We start from the raw sequence: 19,857 nt of genomic DNA, 5'->3' as shown, positions 1-19,857 counted from the left end.
TCCCTGGCTCCCGCCTCCCTCCCTCGCGGCCCCCTCACCCCGCGGGCCCGGGCCCGGGCGGCCGCCAGAGGGGGAGGGGGAGGGGACAAGTGCACTTTTCGTAACGACCGAATCAATTGTGTGTGAAGAGCCCGCTCCGGCCGGGGACGGGGCTGAGCGCGGGGCGGGCGGGCCGGACGGGGGAGGAGCACGGAGGGGGGAGCGGGGGAGCGAGGGAGGGAGGGAGGCCGGCGCGGGGCGGCCCGGCTCGCTCGCTCGGGCCGGGCGAGGCCGGGGAGGGAGCGAGGGGGGCAGGGAGGGAGGCCGGCCGGCCGGGCCGGGCCGGGGGCTGAACGCACTAATGGAGGGTCTCCGCGACGGAAAGTTCAAAGCTCAGCAGCGCCCCGGGAGCAGCCGCCCCCCCCAGCCCCCACCCGCTGCAGAACAATGAGGTCCCGGCGGGGGAGCCGCGGGGCCCGCGCCGCACGCCCTCTCCAGGGCGCCCCGGGCCGGAGGGGACGCCCCCGCCCGGCCGCCCGCCTCCTCCCTCGCGGCTGCTGCGGTTCCCCGCCCCCTCCCCCACGCCACCCCGCCCGGACCGGGCCGGCCCGGGGGACGGGGGAGGGGAGGGGATGGATAGGTCAGGCCGCCCCCGTCCCGGGGAGGGGGGAGCTAGGGGCCCGGGGGGCGGAGGGGGCGCCCCACCCACCCGCGCGAGGCTGCTCCTGCGCCAGGCTGCGGCTCGGGCCGCCCCTCCCCGGGCCAGCCCCGGGTGGGGTCGGGGAGACAGTGCCGGGGCGGGCCCCCTCCCCTGGCGCTGGGGAGCCGAGTGGACTCCCCGTCCCGTAGCGGCCCCTGCCCCCCCTCCCGCGGCACCACCCTCCACACACACACACACACACACACGGACACACACACACACGGACACACACAGACATACACACACACACACACACACACACACACACCGCCCAGCCGGCCCGGGGGCGGGAGCGCGAGGCGCCCGGGACAGGCAGCCCCGGGGCGGGCGGGGGGGAGGCTCAGGCTTCGGAGCAGCCGCCTGCTGGCTGGGGGAGGGGACGGGAGGACGGAACATGCTGGGGTGAGCTACCCGGGACAGCCCGCCCGGCACGGCCACGGCCCGGGCAGCGGCGCAGAGGGGGGCAGGGACGCCCCGAACCCGGAGCGCTGTCTGGGCGGGCCGGGGCGGGCGGGTGAGCAGGGACGCGTGCGCCCCGGGCGGGCCAGACCCACGGACAACCTCAGGGACACACGTTCGGACATACATCCACACCCCCACACCCCGCCCCCGCCCGCCCCGAGCCCCGCGGCGGGACCGGCCCGCGGCCGCCGCGCGCGCACTCACCGAGCCCGTCTTGACCGGCACATACACCACTTGGCCCATCTTGGGTTCCCGGCCGCTGCCCAGGCGGAAGCCCTTGGAGCGCACCCAGAACTGGAACTTGCCTTTCTCGCCGGCCGCCGGGCCGCTGCCCGCGCCGGTCCCGCCGCCGCCCTGCAGGACCTCGGCGATCCGCTGGTATTTGCTGCGTGTCACCGTCTTGGTTTTGGCCGAGTCGCCGTAGGTGCGCAGGCACCAGTCCCGGAACTGGCGGCCCAGCTCCGAGTCCCCGGGGCTGCGCTCGCGCTCCCAGCCCCCGCGCAGCAGCAGCGTCGGCTTCGGCATCCTCCCGCCGCGCCCGGCGCCCTCGGGGGCGGGCCGGCCGCCGGGCCGCCCGGTGCCGGGACTGGGCTGGGCTGGGCCGGGCCGGGGCGCGCCGCGGCCCGAGCTGTCCCGCGGTGTGGCTCCGGCGCGGCTGCTTGATGGGCACGGGCGGCGGCCGGACGCGCGGGGCTGCGGCGCGCTCTGTCCTGCTCGGGCGGCGGCAGCGGCGGCGTTGGCGGCGGCGGCTCCGGCTCGCCTCCTGCTCCGCCTCCTCCTCCCCCCCGGCCGGGATGCGGGAGCGATGGAGGCAGCTCCGGGCCCGGAGGTGCAGAGGGGGCGGGCCGCCCCGCGGGCGGCCGGGGGAGGCGGGAGGCGGGGAGCGGCTCCGGGCGCGGAGAGCGAGACCGAGCCTGGGCGCGGGCGGCGGCGGCGGCGGCGGCTGTCAGCTCGCGCGGCTCATCCTGCTCCTGCTCAGGCTCCCGCTGCCGCTGCTCTTCCTCCTCCTCCTCCTCCTCCCGCGCCCGCCTCCACCACGCCGCGGGATCCCACCTGTTAGAGCGTCGCAGCCTTCGCCGCCGTCCCCCCCTCCCCGCTCCCGCGCCCGCCCGCGGGACCCAGACCCCGCCCCGGGCCGGCCCCCGGGGGCGCAGGGGCCGCGGCGCCCGCAGCCTCCAAGAGGGCAGGAGCCGCAGGCGCGCAGTGCCCAGCCCAGGGACTGAGTTCCCTCTGGCCGGGCCTGGCCCCGAGCCTCGCAGGCCGTGCTGCGCCCGGACCCCGCGGTCTCGCAGGGAGTAGGGCGCAGACCCCGCCCGGCCACAGGCGTTCCGGCCTCCACGGGCGGCCCCGCCCGATTTTAGCCCCGCGCGGGCGGTACAAGGCAGGCGTTCTTCCCTCCTTCCCGCAACTGGCCTCCTTTCTCGGGTGGGAGCCCAGCGCCAGAAGAGCAGTGTTCCCCTGGGAAACCCCAAACCGCCGCCCTTTGGGGGCCCAAACTTCCTTCCCTCTCCCCTCACCCCGAATTCCCCGAAGTTTGGACGGCCTTACTTCTGCCAGTCCCACTGCTCTGGGACAGCCCCAGGCCCCAGGGAAGTTGTCAACATTGGCCTTTAGCCTTATTCAGGCCAACCCCACCAAGGCTTCAGGCCACATTCAACACACCCACAAGTTCATCCCAAGACACCCTGCCTTCATGGGTGCACTGAGACCCAGAATCTCTTGCTGAGTAAACTGAGGTGACCCCCTACCCCCTTCCTCTCTGGGCAGGGCTGACCTTGGGTAGAGCTGGCCCCCTCCCCCTGAATGCAATCAGGAACATAAATAAAGGCACTGCCCTCCTTTCCTAACTGGGCCTGAGGAATTACTCGGCTTCTCTCCTTAGTCTTCCCTGAGGCCCACCCCTATGTTCCCAGGCCACTCCTGCGGGCAAGTCCCCACTCAAAGCCCAGTCCCAGATTTTGACCAGGGCAGGGCCATTTCCTGTCTAGGAACCAGTGGCTACCCCATCCCAAGATGCCCCACTCCAAACCTACAGTACGCCATGTCCTGGCATCTCAGAGGCAGAGGGTATTGGCCCATTTTGCAGATGAAGGCCTGGGGCCTGAAGAGGTAGCCTGACCTGCTCAAGGTCATGCAGGGAGGAGGGGAGGGTTTCAGCCCAGGGCTGCCTGTCTCCTGCTACCACATCACACAGGAAGTCTCTCCTTTGCCGTCGCCCTGGGAGGAATCCCGACACTGGAGTGCCTGCCTCACTTCTCCCAGTAGACAGACAGTTCCAGATGTTCAGGGCCCATGTCTGACTCATCCCTACGTGCCCAGGCCCTAGCACAGCACCAAGCACATAGTAGGTGCCAATAAATGCTAAAAGAACCAAAGAGGTCTTTCAAGTCCCAACCTTGCTCTGCATTTCACATAGAAGATTTATTTTTAGATAATTTACATTTCCATGTTACTTTATATACACCAACAACTCCATAGTCGTTTTTCCTCTTCATCTTCCCAAGAGCTCTTTTTGGTTCCAGGCTGGCATGCCCATTTTTTAGAGATGACCACTGGGGCTCAGAGAAGGGAAGGCACTGCCTAAAGGTCACCCAGCCCCAGAGGTGCAGGGGCTCCTGCATGATTCAGAAGCCTGTGCCTTGACTTTGCCAATATACCCCTTGACACGTAAGCCCACTGACTTCCTTCCTGAGAGGAAGAGTGCCCTGGCCCAGGAACGCTAATGGTCATTCTCAGCAAAGGTACTGTGGTACCTACTTGAGCCTGGGTCTCTCTCTTCAGTTCCGAGACCCACGTCAGTAAACACTAAGCCAGGCCACCCACCCAGGTGATCTGGGTCTTTGCCTGCCTTTCAGAATCTAGAAACCTGGTTACCCATCTTGGGCTGAGTTCTAGTGTGGCAGAAGGTGTTAGCCCAGTGAAAAGAACATGGACTTCCGGTAGAGTCAAACAGATTTGGGCTGGAATCCTGACCGCTATTTGCCATGGGTATTCTTCATGACCACCGGTCTCAGTTGGCTGCTCCCCATCAGAATAAACCTATCAGGGGCGTCAGGGTGGCTCAGTTGTTAAGAGTCTGCCTTTGGCTCAGGTCATAATCCCAGGCTCCTGGGATGGAGCCCCTCATCGGGCTCCTGGCTCAGCAGGAATCCACTGGGAATCTCCCATTCCCCCTGTTTCTGTTCCTTCTCTTTCTGTGTGTCTCTCTCTGTCAAATAAATAAATGAATAAAATCTTTAAAATAAAATAATTAAAAAATAGAAAATGAAATCATTAAAGAAATAATAATTACATCTTGGGGAAAGGGCCTTGTTGGAAATAGAGCTGCGAGAGCAAATGAACACAAGTGACTGCTTTTCTTAGGGGGCTCAGGGAAGACCCCTCTGAGGCGGCATATTTGAACATATTTGAGTTCACTGTCAAGGAGCCATCTATGCTACACTCTGAGGGAAGAGCATTCTGGCAAAGGGAACGGTACGTGCAAAGGCCCTGAGGTGGGAAAGAGATTGGCATTTTCCAGAAGCTGAAAGAAGGCCAGCATGGCCAAGAGTGAAGTGACTGAGGAGGGGTTGGAATGCAGGAGACCATAGGAAAAACTTCGAATTGCATTTTAAGTGTGATGCGAAGCCACTGGTGAATTGTAAAGAGGGGAGAGACTAAGTAGTAGAGAAGAAGTGAGGTGTGGAGGGCCTGGGGTCTGTGATCAAGGACCCTGGAGGTCAGAGACCTTGCTTTCTCCTCTTGTATGTCAGCTTACTCTATACTAGGCACATCTCAGCCTCGTGCCCCAAAAAATACCAGGAAAACGTGGAGGTGGCCGAGCAGAATGAGAGAGGCCTACAGCAGCCCAAACCCACTTCTGCCAAAACATCCCCAGGACTCTAGCCTATTCATTGTCAGTGGTCCTTTAGCCGGGGTCCTGCCCCAGAGCATGCTGGGTGGGAGCTTCGGGAAGAGGGGCAGTCGTGGTCCTAGGGGGCAACTGCTCCTCCCTCTTCCCATTCCAGCCACCTGCTGAAAGGACAAAGTAGACTGTCCCATTAATCAAGGTCAGTAGATCCCTCAGATTTTTTCTTTGCCCTCAATACAGATGTCCAAGGAAAGCTGGGATTGAAGCACAGGGAACTCAGGTCCCCACGGCTCGTGGCCACTTGAGATGCTGACAGGAATGTCCTGGGTCACAAGAGGTTACCCATGCAGTGTCTGCAGAGAGTATCCAACACAAATTCTGCCTTTTACAGGTGGGTAAACTGAGTCCCGCAGCAGGGAAGAGACTCAGGGCCACAGGCAGAGCCTTTAGCTAATTTGGCACATATCACCCATCTTTCACTGAGCCCTGACTCTGGGCCCAGATGAGCAGGAATGCCTACAACTCAGAGGCAAGGTAGCCCTACCCCAGCCTGGCCAAGCCACCAGAAGCTGGGGGGAACAGGAAGGCCTCGGAGCCTCAGGGAGAGGTGGTTTCCATCACTGGGAGCTGTTGCCCCTTCTGCCAAGAGCTCGTGCAGCCATTGTCACCTTCCCACTCCAAAGCACCTCCTCCTGCAGCCGACCTGTGCACCCCCTTCCCAGCCCTGCTGCTCCAGGCCCACCTCACCCAGAAAGCCTTCCTGATCCCTTGGTTTGGCTCAGGGGCTCCCATGGCTGCTCACAGACACCTGGGCTCTGAGAACCACTGAGAACCACTGCAATCTCACATTTGCCTGGTTACCCGTACCTACCAGGGCCCAGCACACGAACTGAGGTCTAGCAATTATTGAGTAGAGGAATACATGTTTTAAAAGTGAGGGAATGAATGAAAGAATAAATGGGCTGGTTCTAAAAAGGCACAGCTCAGATGGAGGTCGACGGCGTTTTTCTCCGTCCTCCTTGCCGCGACCTTACCGACCAGTCTCAGCCCTCTGTCACGTGGCCTGACACGGGTTCCCTGTTCCAAGCCTCAGTTTGCAACACCGGTGAAGTGGGGGTAATAAGTAACCCTAACTCACGGGGCTATTGTGAGACTAAGCACCCAGTGAGCGGCAGCTCTTATGGTGACAATGTCTCTCTACCATGTATTTGGATGTTCCGTTGTGAGTGTCCCCGTGCGCTGGACGTCATGCCCAGTGTTGGAAACACAGCACTAAATGAGACGGACCTGGACCCAGCCCTCCTGAAGCTCAGGGAATAGCCAACTTTTCAAAGATGAGGACAGATGGGTTGAGAATTTGAAAACAAAACGGTGTCACAGGAACACAGGGCAGAGAGACTCAGACGAGCATCTCTGCGAAGCCCTACCCAAGGGCTCCTAGGACAGAGGCACTCAGGACAAAGGGCCCAGGAAGAAGAATGATGTCTCTGTGCCTACAATGTCCCGGGCCATGGTGCCCGGGGAACCACAGTCCATCAGGAAGGCATTCTACCCACCTCACAGAGTTTGCAAATCTTCTGAATCCAGCATCTCCCTTCTCCAGAAATGAAAGCATAAAGAGACAAGAAATTTCATTCAAATGTCACCTCCTCAGAGGAGCCCTCCTTGACTGCCCTTTTCAAAGTAGCCCCCCCAGTGATTCTCTCCCCTTGCCCTGCTTCGTTCACCTCCACAGACCCAGGAGCACCTTGCAATGTATGGATTTATTTGTTTCCTTGTTTCTATTCATCTCATGCAGTGGGACGCATGTTCCAAAAGGGTAGGGATTCTCTCTCGGCGGCAGGATCTCCGAGTCCAGAATGGCCTGGCACATAGTAGGTGTTTCATACATTGTTGTTGAATAAATGAATGAAGAAACCCCAAGTGTGTATGATAACTAGAGTTGCAATGAGATCCTAGCACATATATGTCGAATTAGAAAGGAGGGAGGCTTGTCTTTCTGTTATTAATTTTGTCTATTGCTAGTCACTTCCCTTCATCAAGCCTCAGCTTCCCCACATGTAAAGTCACTGTGAGGCGTCAGTCAAATGTGGTTCAAGGTGCCCAGAGGGGGCCTGGCCCACAGTAGGTGCAATTCTATTATTCTGATGGTGCCCTTGGTGGGAGAGGCTCTGGGAGGGGAGGCCCTGGGCCTGAGCCTACCTGCATGACACAGAGGAAGCTGACACTGGATCTGTCCCGTCACTTGAACTTGCCAGTAATTTATTGATGCTGGATGCTGGCACCTAGCAGCTCGCCGGGTCAGCCTCGGGGAGCAGGTGTGGGGCCAGGGGGGCCTACCCCCAGCCTCATGCAGGGAGAGTAGAATGGGGACAATGGATCCACATGGCCCAGGAAAACAGATAGGTCAGCCCTTACAAATCCCCTACTATGTTCCAGGCACTGAGGGACTACGGAAAAAAACCAGGTGTGGTCCCTACCTGGCCTGAGCTCATAGAGGGTGAGATGGACATAATTCCTAAATTGAACAACTGCAGAAAGAGTGGCGAGAGCTGCGGGAGAGCCTGCATGCCGGGAACCTTTTCCATATAACCACACTGAAGCCTCCTATGAGGCCTTATTTGTATTTTCTGTTGGTCCTCAAGGAGAGGTCAAATGATGTGCTCAAGGTCACATGGATAGTGAGGGGCACAGGGGGAATTTGAACCCAGATCCAACCAGCTCCAAGGCCCAGGCACATGAGACGGCCACCCTGCACCCAACAGACAGGCTGGTCGAAGGGCGTGCGTAAAAAAAACACAACTAACTAACTAAATAAAGGGCTCTGGGAGGTCCAGTGTGAGAAGTGAGTGGAGGCCCATTCCCCTGAAGGCCTCCTGGAGGCAGAGGCCTCTAGCTGGCTTACAGAGGATGGGTGGAAATAGCAAGCAGGGAGTGTGATTCAAGGCAGGGAAATACCCCAAGCAAAGGCTTGAAGTCTACGTAGAAAGGGAAGGATGTGTTTGCATGGCCCCCAGGGGAGCCTAGGCTCCCTATAAGGTGGCAGTGGGCATGCTGGGGCCTTGAATGCCTGGCCAGGCTTTTGACCTCACGGGAGGGTCATGGGGAGCCATGGGAGGTTATCGAGCGATGAAGCCGCTGCTTCCCCCTGACCTCGGTGTTCGAAGAGGCTGGCCGGTTGGGCCAGAGGGCCTGACATAGAGGAGCACCTCTGACGTCAGGCCCAGCCTCACCCCCCACCACCCCGCCCCCTTTCATCAGCCCTCAGGGCTCCTTGTGTTCACCCGCTCCAGAACACCTCCTGCTTGCTCTCACCTCCGTGTCTTTGTTCTCACAGATCCTTCCTCCTGGAGATCTCACTCAACCCACTGCAGTCCTACTCACCGTGCCAGTCTCCCTTCCGGGCTCCTTTCCTCCGTGAAGCCCACCCTGACCACCCCCACCCCGCCCCCTCTGGCCTCAGGTATCTGTCTAGGCCTCAAGGGCCAGGGCGAAGTCAGGGCGTCCTCCAGTGACACCACCCACCATGGGCAGCTGTCGCTTTCCCCTGCGACATCCTTCTCAGGGTCATCTGAAGTTCCTCTGAGAAAATACCCCTTCCCCATATTCGGAGCACGTAGCTGGAGCATGACTGACCTGAACACTAGCCGTGGAAGACACAGCAACCCCTAAGCCCGTGTGACTGTGGCCAGATTTCCGACAGCACTACTGGAGCCCCTGGATTCAGTCAAGCTTGAAGGCCCTTTTCATTTTCATCGAGGTCTCTTTGTGCTGGATTTCTTGCAAACCAAAAATCCTTGTCAGATGGACCATCTGTTCAGTGCAGTCTGGGCCTCCTCTGGTCTGGCCCAGACAGCAGTACCAGCCCCCTCAGTGGACTCCTGGCCTATAGATTTTCCCTTCCACCCCAACTCAAAGGGTCTCTTCTCTCAATTATGACCTCTAGTATGCCCCACAATACAGTCTGAACTCCGTGGTTTAGCATTCAAGGCCTTCCACCATCCTGTTCCAGCCCTCCCCCACCTCATCCCCCACTCTGCCAACATCCCCTGCAACCACAAACCCTAACAATGACGGACTCATATATGCTGTTCCCACCACTGGGGCTGCCCTTCCTCTCTAATTCTCTTCTGGAGAACTCCTACTCATCCTTTAAAACCCTATTTGACTGTTAACTTCTCTGCCATACTTCCCCTGGCCCTCAGGCAGGGTGAGGTGCCTCTTCCCCTGGCACCTCAGGATCCCGGGCTGGTCTCCTTCAGAGCAGTGACCATACAGGGTGGTCATTATCTTCGACTTGGCTACCTTCTCTCCAGAGAAGGCACTCCTCAAAGACAGGATCATGTCTTGCCCATTGATCTCCCAAAGGGCCCGGTAACAACTGTCAACTTACTGACTTACTGATACGAGTTCAGCTCAAGGTTGTGAATCTTTAGGTAACCCTTTCCGCTGGTCAACGCTTCCAGTTAACCCCTCACTGGGTTTTCTTTACTTCAGGACTTCTCAGAACCTTTAACGTGCTCGTGAGCACCGTGAAACTCAGTCCCAGCTTTGAATCATCTCACCCAACTGCCCCATTTCAGAAATGACGAGGGACAAGAGAAGGGCAAGGACTCCTAGGCATTTGACAGCAGAACAGGGCCTGGGGTCCAGCCTCCAGCTGTCTCAACCAGAGCTCTCCCCTCCAGACCTCTGTTCCTGGGCACCACAGGCCCCTGCTCGGGACCAGTCACCTCCGTAGCAAAATGTCAGTGTTAAGGGTCTCTGGAGCCAGACTGCTTGCACTTGAGTGTTCTACCCCCTCTCACTGAGGGTTTGACCTTGGCCAAGTGACTTAGCCTCTCTGAGTTTGGATTTCCTCATGGGTACAGCGTTGACCCTAGCAGCACCTACCTCGTGGGGGTAGCTGGGAGGGGTCCAGTGAAGTCTTCCATCTAGAAGCACTTAGCACAGTGGCTGGCACACCGTAGGCCCTCAGGACATTACCACCATCTCTGCGACCTCAGCTCTCTCAGTACTGGGCACACCAAGCGCTGACATCTTGGGGGAGCTGTGGGTCTCTTCGGAGAAAGAGGCCAACCAGAGGCCAGGTCCAGCCCGGGCTGCCCTCCGCAGGGTTTGAATCTGGGTCTTAGCACCGGGCCTGCTCATCCAGATGTCCAGCTCTTGGGCCTTCGTCCTCCTTGATTTGAAAACAACATTTTTTGTTTAGAAGCATTTTCCCCCACTTCATATTGGTTCCATAAATTGGATTTTGTTGAGTGGTTTCTGACAAGCAAGTCGAACCGGCGTGTGTGTGGAGGAAACGCAAGGCCGCCTCTGGCCATGGGGGTGGATCCGAGGCCTTGGGTTCCGCCGCTTGCTGGCCGCGAGCTAGTCCCCTGGCAGCTACATCCTGGGGAGAGCCTGTGTCCTTGGGGTGATCCAGAAGGACTTCTTCCCCAGGGAATTCTTTCTAGAGGTTTCCCAGAACCTCCCTGTAGAGGGAAGGACCTTATGGCAAATGGCCTGGCTACTTCCCCCACCCCACCCAGCAAAGCATCTTCATGGGCTCAGCCCTAGGCGTGGGGGTGGGGGTGCCTCTGAGTCTCCTACCTCTAGCTCTGTGCCCTCTACAATAATAGTCAAGAACTGTGAGGTGGATCATAGTGCTTCTCCACATCTTCAGGCATCCAGACAAGGGAAAGCTGACATAGTAAAACAGGAGAGATTTCAGTTAGACAATAGGAAGGACTTCCTCCTGCCAGAGAGCTGAAACCTGGGCTGTGTATGACCTTGGAAAGAATACTCAAGTGGGAGTCAAGGCAGCATTGGCTGATGATTACTGTGGGACTTGAGGTCAGTGTCTCATTTTCTCCTCTTGGTTTTCTCATCTATAAGATGGGGATTATAATGTCTACTCATTGCAGAGGATTTCAGATGAGACAATAAGATGAAGACTTGAAGCCAGTGGCAGGAGTCTGGATCAAATGACCTCCTAGGTTCCATTTCCTCCAAATCCTTTCTGTTTGGAAGGGATTCCTAGGGCTATGGCCCTGACTTACAGGCGAGAGCCCCAGGGTGAAGTGTGTGTGTGTGTGTGTGTGTGTGTGACATAGTAGGAATTAACAATTTATTTTCTCCCCATTCTCTTGGGCCACGCACCAGATGCAGAAAGAGCCGTGGGCAGATGTTAGAAAGTCTGGATTCTAATCCCGGGTCTAACCCCAACTTGTTTTGACCTTGGCCATGTCCCTTACCCAGGTTAATCTCTTTTTTCATCTATATCATGAGGACTTTGGATGATTTCCAAGATCACTTCTCTCCGGAAACTGGGAAACCCATGACTGACCCAGGAAGGTCTGACCCCTGCTCCCCCACCCTCCCCTCCAGCCATCGCTGGAAGTTCCAGATAACACGGATCTTCCTTTGTTTTCTTGAATTTGCCAGGGCCTTGGGAATGGGCTCAGGCCCCTCTCACAGGCCATGTGACCCTGGACGTGTCACTTCCTCCTACTCCAGGGCTTTGGCCCAAACCCTTCCCCTCTTGCCATGAATTCACCTGATTGATTCCAACCCATCCTTAGAGCTGCTAGCCTGGGTGGAGCCCCAGAGGGAGGCCCTGGGCCCCATGGGCTTCGCAGGTTAAGGAGAATGAACCTGGGCAGTGGGTGTCAGGGGAAGGTGCAGCTAGATCCCCTATCTCCCCTGGGCCGGGATCCTGGGCGTACCCAACTTGGTAAGCACACCATTTGCCTAGTGCCAGCTGGGCAAGCTCTGTGAGGGCCGGCCTGGCTCCCCGGTACGATGGGTAGTGAGCCAGGCACTCTGCCGTCACCGGACCTCTCAGCAATCAGGTGCACCACTCTGCTGGTGGGGCTCTGAGTGCAGAAGGTCTTACCTGAGCCACACAGGTGTCTCTGAAACGTTCCTCTCCTCCAGGACCAGATCCCAGGGACCATGTGTCCCTCCTCCAGCAGCCAGCACCGGCGACAGACCCTGGAAGGCAGGTGAGACAGAGGGGAGTGGGGAATATGAAGCGTCTTGCCCAGGGTCTCACCAGGCAGAAACAGAGCAAAAAAGGGTAGCTTCTTGGTGGCACCCAAAACTGAGAAGTGTGGAAACTTACGGACCCTCATTAGGGTTCAAGGACTCCAAGCTTCCCCTTTTACAGATGGAGAAACCGAGGCCCAGAGAAAGGATGAGCCATATCCAGGGCTACCAAGCAGGTAAGGCACAGACCAGAACCCAGCAGGGCAAGTACAAAGGCCCTGAGGCTGGCACAAAATATGGCTGAAGGGAGATGAAGCTGGAGAGGGGGGCTGGGACCAGGCCAGGCAAGGAGTTTGGGCTATAGGCCACAGCAATGGGAAGTGATTGGACTGGAAAGATCTATCCAGCACTGGACCCTCAGGAGGGCGGGAGGGGCAGAGGGAGGCCAGGGAGGATGCACGGACGCTGCTCCTGTCCCATGACCTCCAGACCTGCTTGCCCACCTGCTAACTCCACGTCACTACTCCAAGCGTGAGATCCCTATTTCCACTCGCCAGTCGGTCCCTCCCACTGCCTCCCTCTCTGAGCAAACACCAACCCCATTCTTCCCACTGCTCAGCCTGGAAAGCCTCCTGTCTCTCGTCCTGCCACCTGATGAGTCAGCAAACCCCTTCGGCTCCACTTTCGAAATATAACCAGAATCTGACCCCTTCTCCCTGCCTTGCTGCCCACCCCCAGGATGGCGGCACCCACCTCTCCCTGCCCCCACCCTGGCACACAGCGTACCCTCTGTAAGACAGCTGGAGGGAGACTGTCCCTCCCCTGTTCTGAGGCCTCTTGCGGCTCCCTGCCTCTCTCCTAGTAAAGACCTGACCTTGGCCCTTGAGGCCTTCATGCCCCGGCCTCCCTGTGCCTGTCTGGCCCCATGGCCCCTAGGGCATCCCCCGCTCTCCTCTTGGCCGAGTTGGTGTTCTTGCCTCCCGACATGTGCACATGTCGCACCCTTCCCGGGGCTCTGCAGGGCTGGCCCCATCACCTCCTCCAGGTCATCCGATGTCACCTTCTCAGGCTCCTGTGACCACCCCCCTAGTTAAAAATGACAATCCCTTCTCCCACCACACACACATCCCTTTCTCAGCTTCGTTTTCTCTGTACTTCACCTGACTTTATCAGACACTATTTACTTGACTTATCCTATGGCAAAGGCTCATCGTGGGTGAGGATCCACCTGAGGTCATGGAGCCAGGACACCGTGGGGCTGGGACCTGGACCCCGGCAGCTGGGGCTGGGAGCAGGTTGGGAGCAGAGGCTGTGGGAGGCGGCGGGGTGGGGAGCGGCTCCGGCCTGCCCCCTGTGGTCAGCCCTCCCTGAGGAGCCCCAGCGCCCGGCACGGAGAGGGCTCCACGGCGGTGGTGTAAGAGGGGCATTGGGAAAGGCCCAGGGGCACCAGGTCCATTCTACGGTTGCCCAGTCCTCAGAGCCTGAACGGCCATGAGTGAGAAAGGAAGTCAGCAGGATCCAAAATAGGTCTGTGTTTTGGGAAGTGAAACTGGGTGCTGGGGACATGGCCAGGGGAAGACCTGGGCCTCTTGGGTTGAGGCTGTCGGGGTAGGGAGTCTTCCCCTGCCTCCTCAGTCCAGGAAGGGTGTTTCATGGGAATGGGATCAGACCCCTCTCATAAGCATGTGACCCTGGACCTGTCACATCCGCTCTCTGGTCCTCACTCTTCTCATCTCTAAAATGGGACTAAGGTAATGGGGACCGGAAAGATACCGTAAGACTGTGTCCTGAAGCCCGAGGATGTTGCTCAAAAGACGGTAATAGTTACCGTTGGTATTCCAGATCCATCTCAGTGCCTCCTCCTCCAGGAAGCCTCCCCAGATCCTTAGATCAGAACGACTCTCTCCTTCTCTTTAACGTCTGTGTTTCTGTTCACATGTGTCTTATCCACCAGAGGAGGCTAGGACCCAATCTTAGTCCTCTCAGTGTCCCCAGTGCCCAGTACAGGACCTGACACGTGGGAGGTGCCACAGCCTGGGACTGAATGGACATCCTAGGGCAGAGGTTTAGGCAGGCCCTTGAGGGTCTGATATCTGCATGCTGAGAGCCAACACCTCAGGGAGGCCTGGAGTTGTGGCAAGAGGAAGGCTCTGAGGGTAAGTGGGTTGTGTTTCCTCTGAGGCTCAGTTTACTCACCATAAAATGGGGACACTTGGAAAATGGGCCCCACACCTCCTCTGTCCTGGATCAGTGAAACACAGGCCAATCAACATGCTACCCTAGACACCTCAGAGTGTGCCTGGGGCAGGGCTGCCCCAAAGTGGGATCCTTCAGACCCAGGTGGCCTTGCATTCTCCTGGTTCCAGCCCCTGTCCTGCTCTGATGAGAAGCAGGCCTTCAAAGCTGAAAAACTCCCCAGGCATAGCTGGGGACTTGCCACCTAGTGAAATCAGGAAGCTCTAAAGAATGATGGAGTCGAAGAGCCCAGATGTCCATTCATCATTGACGGATGAATGGATAAAGAAGATGTGGTAGGGGCGCCTGAGTGGCTCAGTGGGTTAGGCCGCTGCCTTCGGCTCAGGTCATGATCTTGGGGTCCTGGGATCGAGTCCCACATCGGGCTCTCTGCTTGGCGGGGAGCCTGCTTCCTCCTCTCTCTCTGCCTGCCTCTCTGCCTACTTGTGATCTCTCTCTGTCAAATAAATAAATAAAATCTTTAAAAAAAAAAAAAAAAAAAAAAGAAGATGTGGTATAGGGACGCCTGGGTGGCTCAGTGGGTTAAAGCCTCTGCCTTCAGCTCAGGTCTTGATCCCAGAATCCTGGGATCAAGCCCCACATCGGGCTCTCTGCTTAGCAGGGAGCCTGCTTCCTCCTCTCTCTCTGCCTGCCTTTCTGCCTACTTGTGATCTCTGTCTGTCAAATAAATAAATAAAATCTTAAAAGAAGAAGAAGAAGAAGAAGAAGAAGATGTGGTATATATGTACCATGGAATATTATGCAGCCATCAAAAATGAAATCCTGATATTTGCAATGACATGGATGGAACTAGAGGGTGTTATGCTGAGCAAAATAAGTCAATCAGAGAAAGACAATTTTCATATGATCTCACTGATCTGTGGAATTTAAGAAACAAGGCAGAGAATCATAGGGGGAAAGAGGAAAAAAATGAATCGAGATGAAACCATAGAGGGAGACAAACCATAAAAGACTGTTAATCTCAGAAAACAAACTGAGGGTTACTGAGGGGTGGGGGCAGGAAGGATAGGGTAGCTGGGTTATGGACGTTGGGGAGGGCATGTGCTATGGTGAGTGCCATGAATTGTGTAAGACTGACAAATCACAGACCTGTCCCCCTGAAGCAGATACTACATTATATGTTAATAAGAATAAATCAATTAAAAACAAAGAAATGATGGAATCATCAGTCTGCAGGGACACATGCACCATCCAGGTCTTACAGATGAAGCCCAGTGAGGCTCAGCTACTTGTCCAAGATCACAGGAGTTTCGTCAGGTCCCAGGGCTCTGTCAGCATGTCTTACAGTCACAGCATCTCCACAAAGTGAGAGTTGGGCCACTCACCCTATAGCTGAAGACCTCAGGCTTCTAGAAGCAAAAGGTCTTTCTCAAGGGCTCCCTAGGTTCCCTGGAGGCTGGGCCTTCCAATCCAGGAAGCTGAGGCTTTTCCAGGAAGGACCCAAAGGGTCTGTGCATCCCTGAGTTTCCCATCAGCTGTCTCGTGCTGTCAGGCTCCCCCAGGATCCAGCTGCTGGTGTACATTTGTGGGTGGAAGGCCCCCTTTCCTCTAGCCACACAGCTCAGAATAACGAGAACAGACCCACTACATAGCATGTGTTGGGCGTTGGGCCCTTGTCCTAAGGGCTTTACCTACATCTACTCCTCTGAGTCTCATTGACTTGGTGAGGTCGGCACCATGCCCCATGTTCTACATGGGAAAACTCACGCACATCCTGGACTGAGCTCAACATCTTCTGAAAACCTGCTCCTCTTCCAGTTCCCAGCCAAAGGAGAAGCCCCCAGCCACCTGCGCTGGGTACCAGAGTCACTCCTGACGCCCTCCCTCGACCCTTCCCTCCACGTCTTGTCAAATCTACCTCCTAACCTGGCCCCTCGCCTGCTCTGAGCAGTGACGGATGACTGAACCGCTCTGGGCCTTACCTGTCAACTAGGACAACAGCCCTGCCTGTGAAGGACATATGGCAGAGCTGAGGGGGATGTGCCGTCACCCCTGGCTGTGTGACCTGGGCCGGAAGAACCAACCTCTCTGGGCTGCAGTTTCCACCTCTGTCAAGTGGCAACGGTAGCATCGCTCACCTCCCAGGGTCCGTGGGGTGATTCAGGGGCGCGGTCCCTCTGTGTTCCGTGAGACATTGCTCCGGCAACTCTCCCCGCTTAGAACTCATCAGCATTTCCCTCTCTACCCACTCAACCCGAGCAACATACAGACTGCTGGGTTTTCTCTCGGGGTCCACATCCCCTCCCCCTGCTGTCCCGTTTCTCTCCCACCTTGCACAGGAGCTCCTTGGAAGTGTGTCTTTCCTCATGGCCCCTCTCCTCCCTTGAACCCTCAGCCTTTCACCTCCCCAAGGATCTGGGCATGGCTAAGCCAGGGCCATCTCTCTGCCCTCACTGCCCTGGACCCCCCCGCAGCCTCTTTCCTTGCTGCCTGTCGGAATGTTCTGTTTGCCTTCACTTCCTTGTCTGTCCTGCCTCAGCCCCTTTTCTGCGGCTTCTGCCAGCATCTCACCCCCACTGCTCAGGGTGGGGGGCCCGGGCTTGTTTCTTCCATCTACCTTCTTCCCTGGCTGATTTAAAAGACGGCTCCTCTGCCGGCAAACCACCCCCCCACACACACCGAGACCGCCAACCTGGACAACACCCTGGAGCCCCGCCGCCCCTCCCGGCCTCCCCAGCTGATTTTGGTCCCATCTCCTGATATTTGCGCATTGACCTGTTCCAACCAAAACCTTCTTCATCCCAGTGAATGGCAACTCCAGCCTTCCCAGGACCCACGCCGAAACACCGGCTGACACCCTGAACCCCTTCCTCCCTGACTCCGGCTCCAGCTCTGTGTGTGTGTGTGTGTGTGTGTGTGTGTGTGTGTGTGTGAGAGTGAGAGAGAGAGAGAGAGAGATCCCAGATGGGCAGCACCAGCAGATCCTGCTGGCTCCAACTTCTCGATTCATCTCTGCTTCCAGCAGCCCTGGCCAGCCCCTCACCTCCCCCTGGATCAGCCTCCATCCGGATCTCCCCCTCCCCAGCTAGCGGCCTCCTGCTGGCCCCCTCCTGCCCCGCCACCTGCAGACTATTCTTCCCGCCGCAGCCAGAGGGACCCCACTCCACGGAGAGTCCCACAGAGCCTCCGGGTCCTCGGGGCTCGAGGACGCAGTAGCGGCCCCTCAGGGAAGCCTGGATCCTTACAAAGACCTTCAGGCCCCATGAGCTCTGCAGCCCTCGGGCTGTCTCCCTCCTCCTGCGTGGGGCCACCCCCCCCCCCCCCCGCCCTCCAGCTCCTGCTGCACGGGTGTTTGCTTCCTGGAACGTTCTTCCCCCAGCAGCATTCATGCAGGCAGAAAGAAGTCTCCTGGGGAGGCCTTCCCCGGGCCCCAGCCACAATTTCGACCTGCACCTGCCACCGGACACTCCCTGTCTCCGCCCCATTTTCTCTCCTTCCCCTTAGCACTTACCACAGTCTCACCCACCCGTGTCTTTTACTTACTGTGTTTCGAGCTGGTCCCTCCCAGGAGGGCAGGGATTTGTCCTGGGCTCAGGCGCTCCTGTGGCCTCCCCTGGGCCTCAGACTGGCCTGGCCGTGCCATCAGGGGCTCGGATGAGCCTGTAGAAGGGTCGAGCGGGAGGAGCGCTGTGTGAGAGCCCGAGTCCCCCGGTGGTAAATGCGGCCCAGTTGTGCAACCGCACTGGGCCCACTAGAGGCCTTCCAGCTCCCCCAGAGCCCTGCCTGTGCTCCCCACTGTTTCCCTGCCTCCAGCCATCCCCTGGCCCCTCTCAGACCCTCCATTCTGTTCAGGGGGTGCCAAAAGGGCTTTGCAAAGCCCGGATCTAATCCTGTCCTCCCCCTACCCGAGGCTTTGAGGGTTGCCCGTGGCCCTCAGAGTAACGTCCCCCTTCCCTGCCTGACACAGGAGAACCCTGGAGACCAGCCCCAGCCACCGGCCTGCCTCTTCCTTCCCTGCTGGCTCTCACCACCTCCCTGTGCCCCCCAGGAGGGCTCTCGGGCAGACTCCCCCACATCCTGGCGGGCAGACCCCTGGGCCACGGGGCGTGCTCCCTGAGGACGGGTGCGCAGCCCCCCCCGCCAGCAAGGGGCTCGGCAGCAGCCTATGTTGCCCCAGCTGCCCACTGCAGCAACGGTGCCAGGCTCCCGTGAAGCCCCTACTGTGTGCAGGGCACCGGGAGGGAAGCATTAAGGAAGACACGCCTCCTCAGGGCCTCTGCCTTGACACGTTTCCCACAGAACTGTGAACCCTGTGTTCCTGCTCCACGCTGCCGTCTCTGTGAGGCCCCCAACCATCTCCCCCCTGAGGTACCCTCTCAGCACTTTCTTTGTCTTTGTCTATGACCCGCACTAGAACGTGCCCTCTGGGAAGGGCAGGCAGGAACTGTCGCCTGCTCTCTCCCCAGCACCTAGGACAGTGCCAAGCAGAGGAAATACGTGTTCAATGAAGGCGTTCAATGAAGTCGTTCCATCCAGAAGGACCAGGAGAACACCAAGTGCCACAGAGATACAGAGGGATGGGGTGCTCTGTTTCGGCTGGGTGGTCCTGGAGGCCTCTTTGAGGGGGCAGCGAGAGCAGAGACTCAGGACGTGAAGACTGAGCCCGAGGAAGAATGTTCCAGATGGAGGAAGCAGTCAATTGCAAAGGCCCTGAGACAGGCTGAGCTCGGGGTATCACGAAACAGCAAGTGAGGCCAGAGCTGAGTGAGCTAGGGGAGAGTGGGCCAAATGGAGGCCAGGGGAGAAGCTTTCCCACCCTCTTTTCCAGGAGGGTCAGCAGAGGCTCAGGGAAGCTAAGTGACTTATCCAAGGCCACAAAACAAGGAAGTGGCAGAGGTGGCCCTGGACTCAGGCCTGCTGGAATGTGGGGCCCCCTCCTTAGGTGAGGCTTGCCCAGTCACTCTTGGGGCTCACCTGTGCTCTGCTCATTAATAGCTAATCCAGGTGGGGCCCTGTCGGGTCAGGAGCCAAGACGGGTTGGCTCAGCACGGCAGCCTCTGAGGCCAAGCCCAATGAGTGAGTGATGGAACAAGGGGCCAGTCAGGGTGGGGGGAGGTGCAGCTGGAGCCATTGTCCCCTGCCCCCTTGAGAGGCCCGATTTGCTGGAGTTGAAGGTGACTGGTTGGGACAGGAGACATCATAGTCAGGGCCTTGAGACTGTGCAGAAGTCAGGCCAGAGGCTCCCAGCTCAGAACATTCCCAGGGCAGGTGGGCCCACCAGGCGTTATGGGACCGTCTCCCTCTGGGACCTCAACTTTTCCCTCCTCTTGCCTCTGCACTATGCCCTGATGGCTACTCGGGCTTCCCTGCTGCTCCCCAACAGTGAAGGCCATGCTCACTCATCCCACACACAGGCTTGGTCCCTCTGCCAGGGATTCTCATCCCCTGGTGCGGTGTGGCGGGATCCTGCTCAGCCTCGGGCCTCAGCTCAAGGGTGCCCCCACCGAGGGCAGAGTCCGTCCCTGACCACCCGTCTAAAGCTGGTCAACCCTCTACACCTCGTACTCTCCGTCTTTCATGGCACTTGACAAAAATGTGAGTCAGCCTATGTGTTGTTCCCATGTATTATCAGTGTCCCTGTCCCGACCCTGGGGTGTGAACTCCCCGTGTATCTTGTCCCCTGAAGTCTTCTCAGGGC

General features: G+C 58.3%; 1 protein-coding gene and 1 long non-coding RNA gene across 2 annotated transcripts in view; both read right to left on the bottom strand.

Annotated features, from left to right (window-relative positions):
* NOL4L (nucleolar protein 4 like) overlaps positions 1 to 1,837 on the bottom strand; it is a 130,241-nt gene extending 128,404 nt beyond the window's left edge. Inside the window, exon 1 of the mRNA XM_032350999.1 lies at positions 1,346 to 1,837. Coding sequence (XP_032206890.1) covers positions 1,346 to 1,666 — 321 coding nt within the window. The 5' untranslated portion in view covers positions 1,667 to 1,837. The remainder of the gene's footprint in view (positions 1 to 1,345) is intronic.
* Positions 1,838 to 7,666: 5,829 nt separating this feature from the next.
* On the bottom strand, positions 7,667 to 18,100 carry LOC116595085. The gene is made up of 5 exons (XR_004287524.1): positions 17,703 to 18,100; positions 11,872 to 11,969; positions 10,587 to 10,678; positions 9,885 to 10,173; positions 7,667 to 8,770 (listed from the first exon to the last, which is right to left on the bottom strand). It is a non-coding gene; the product is annotated as an uncharacterized LOC116595085 (long non-coding RNA).
* Positions 18,101 to 19,857: the final 1,757 nt, after the last annotated feature.

Source organism: Mustela erminea, chromosome 7, assembly GCF_009829155.1.
Source record: "Mustela erminea isolate mMusErm1 chromosome 7, mMusErm1.Pri, whole genome shotgun sequence".
In the NCBI taxonomy this organism is placed as follows: Eukaryota; Metazoa; Chordata; class Mammalia; order Carnivora; family Mustelidae; genus Mustela; species Mustela erminea.
The sequence above is the reverse complement of the archived record's forward strand: the minus strand, read 5'-3'. Positions and strand labels throughout refer to the sequence as shown.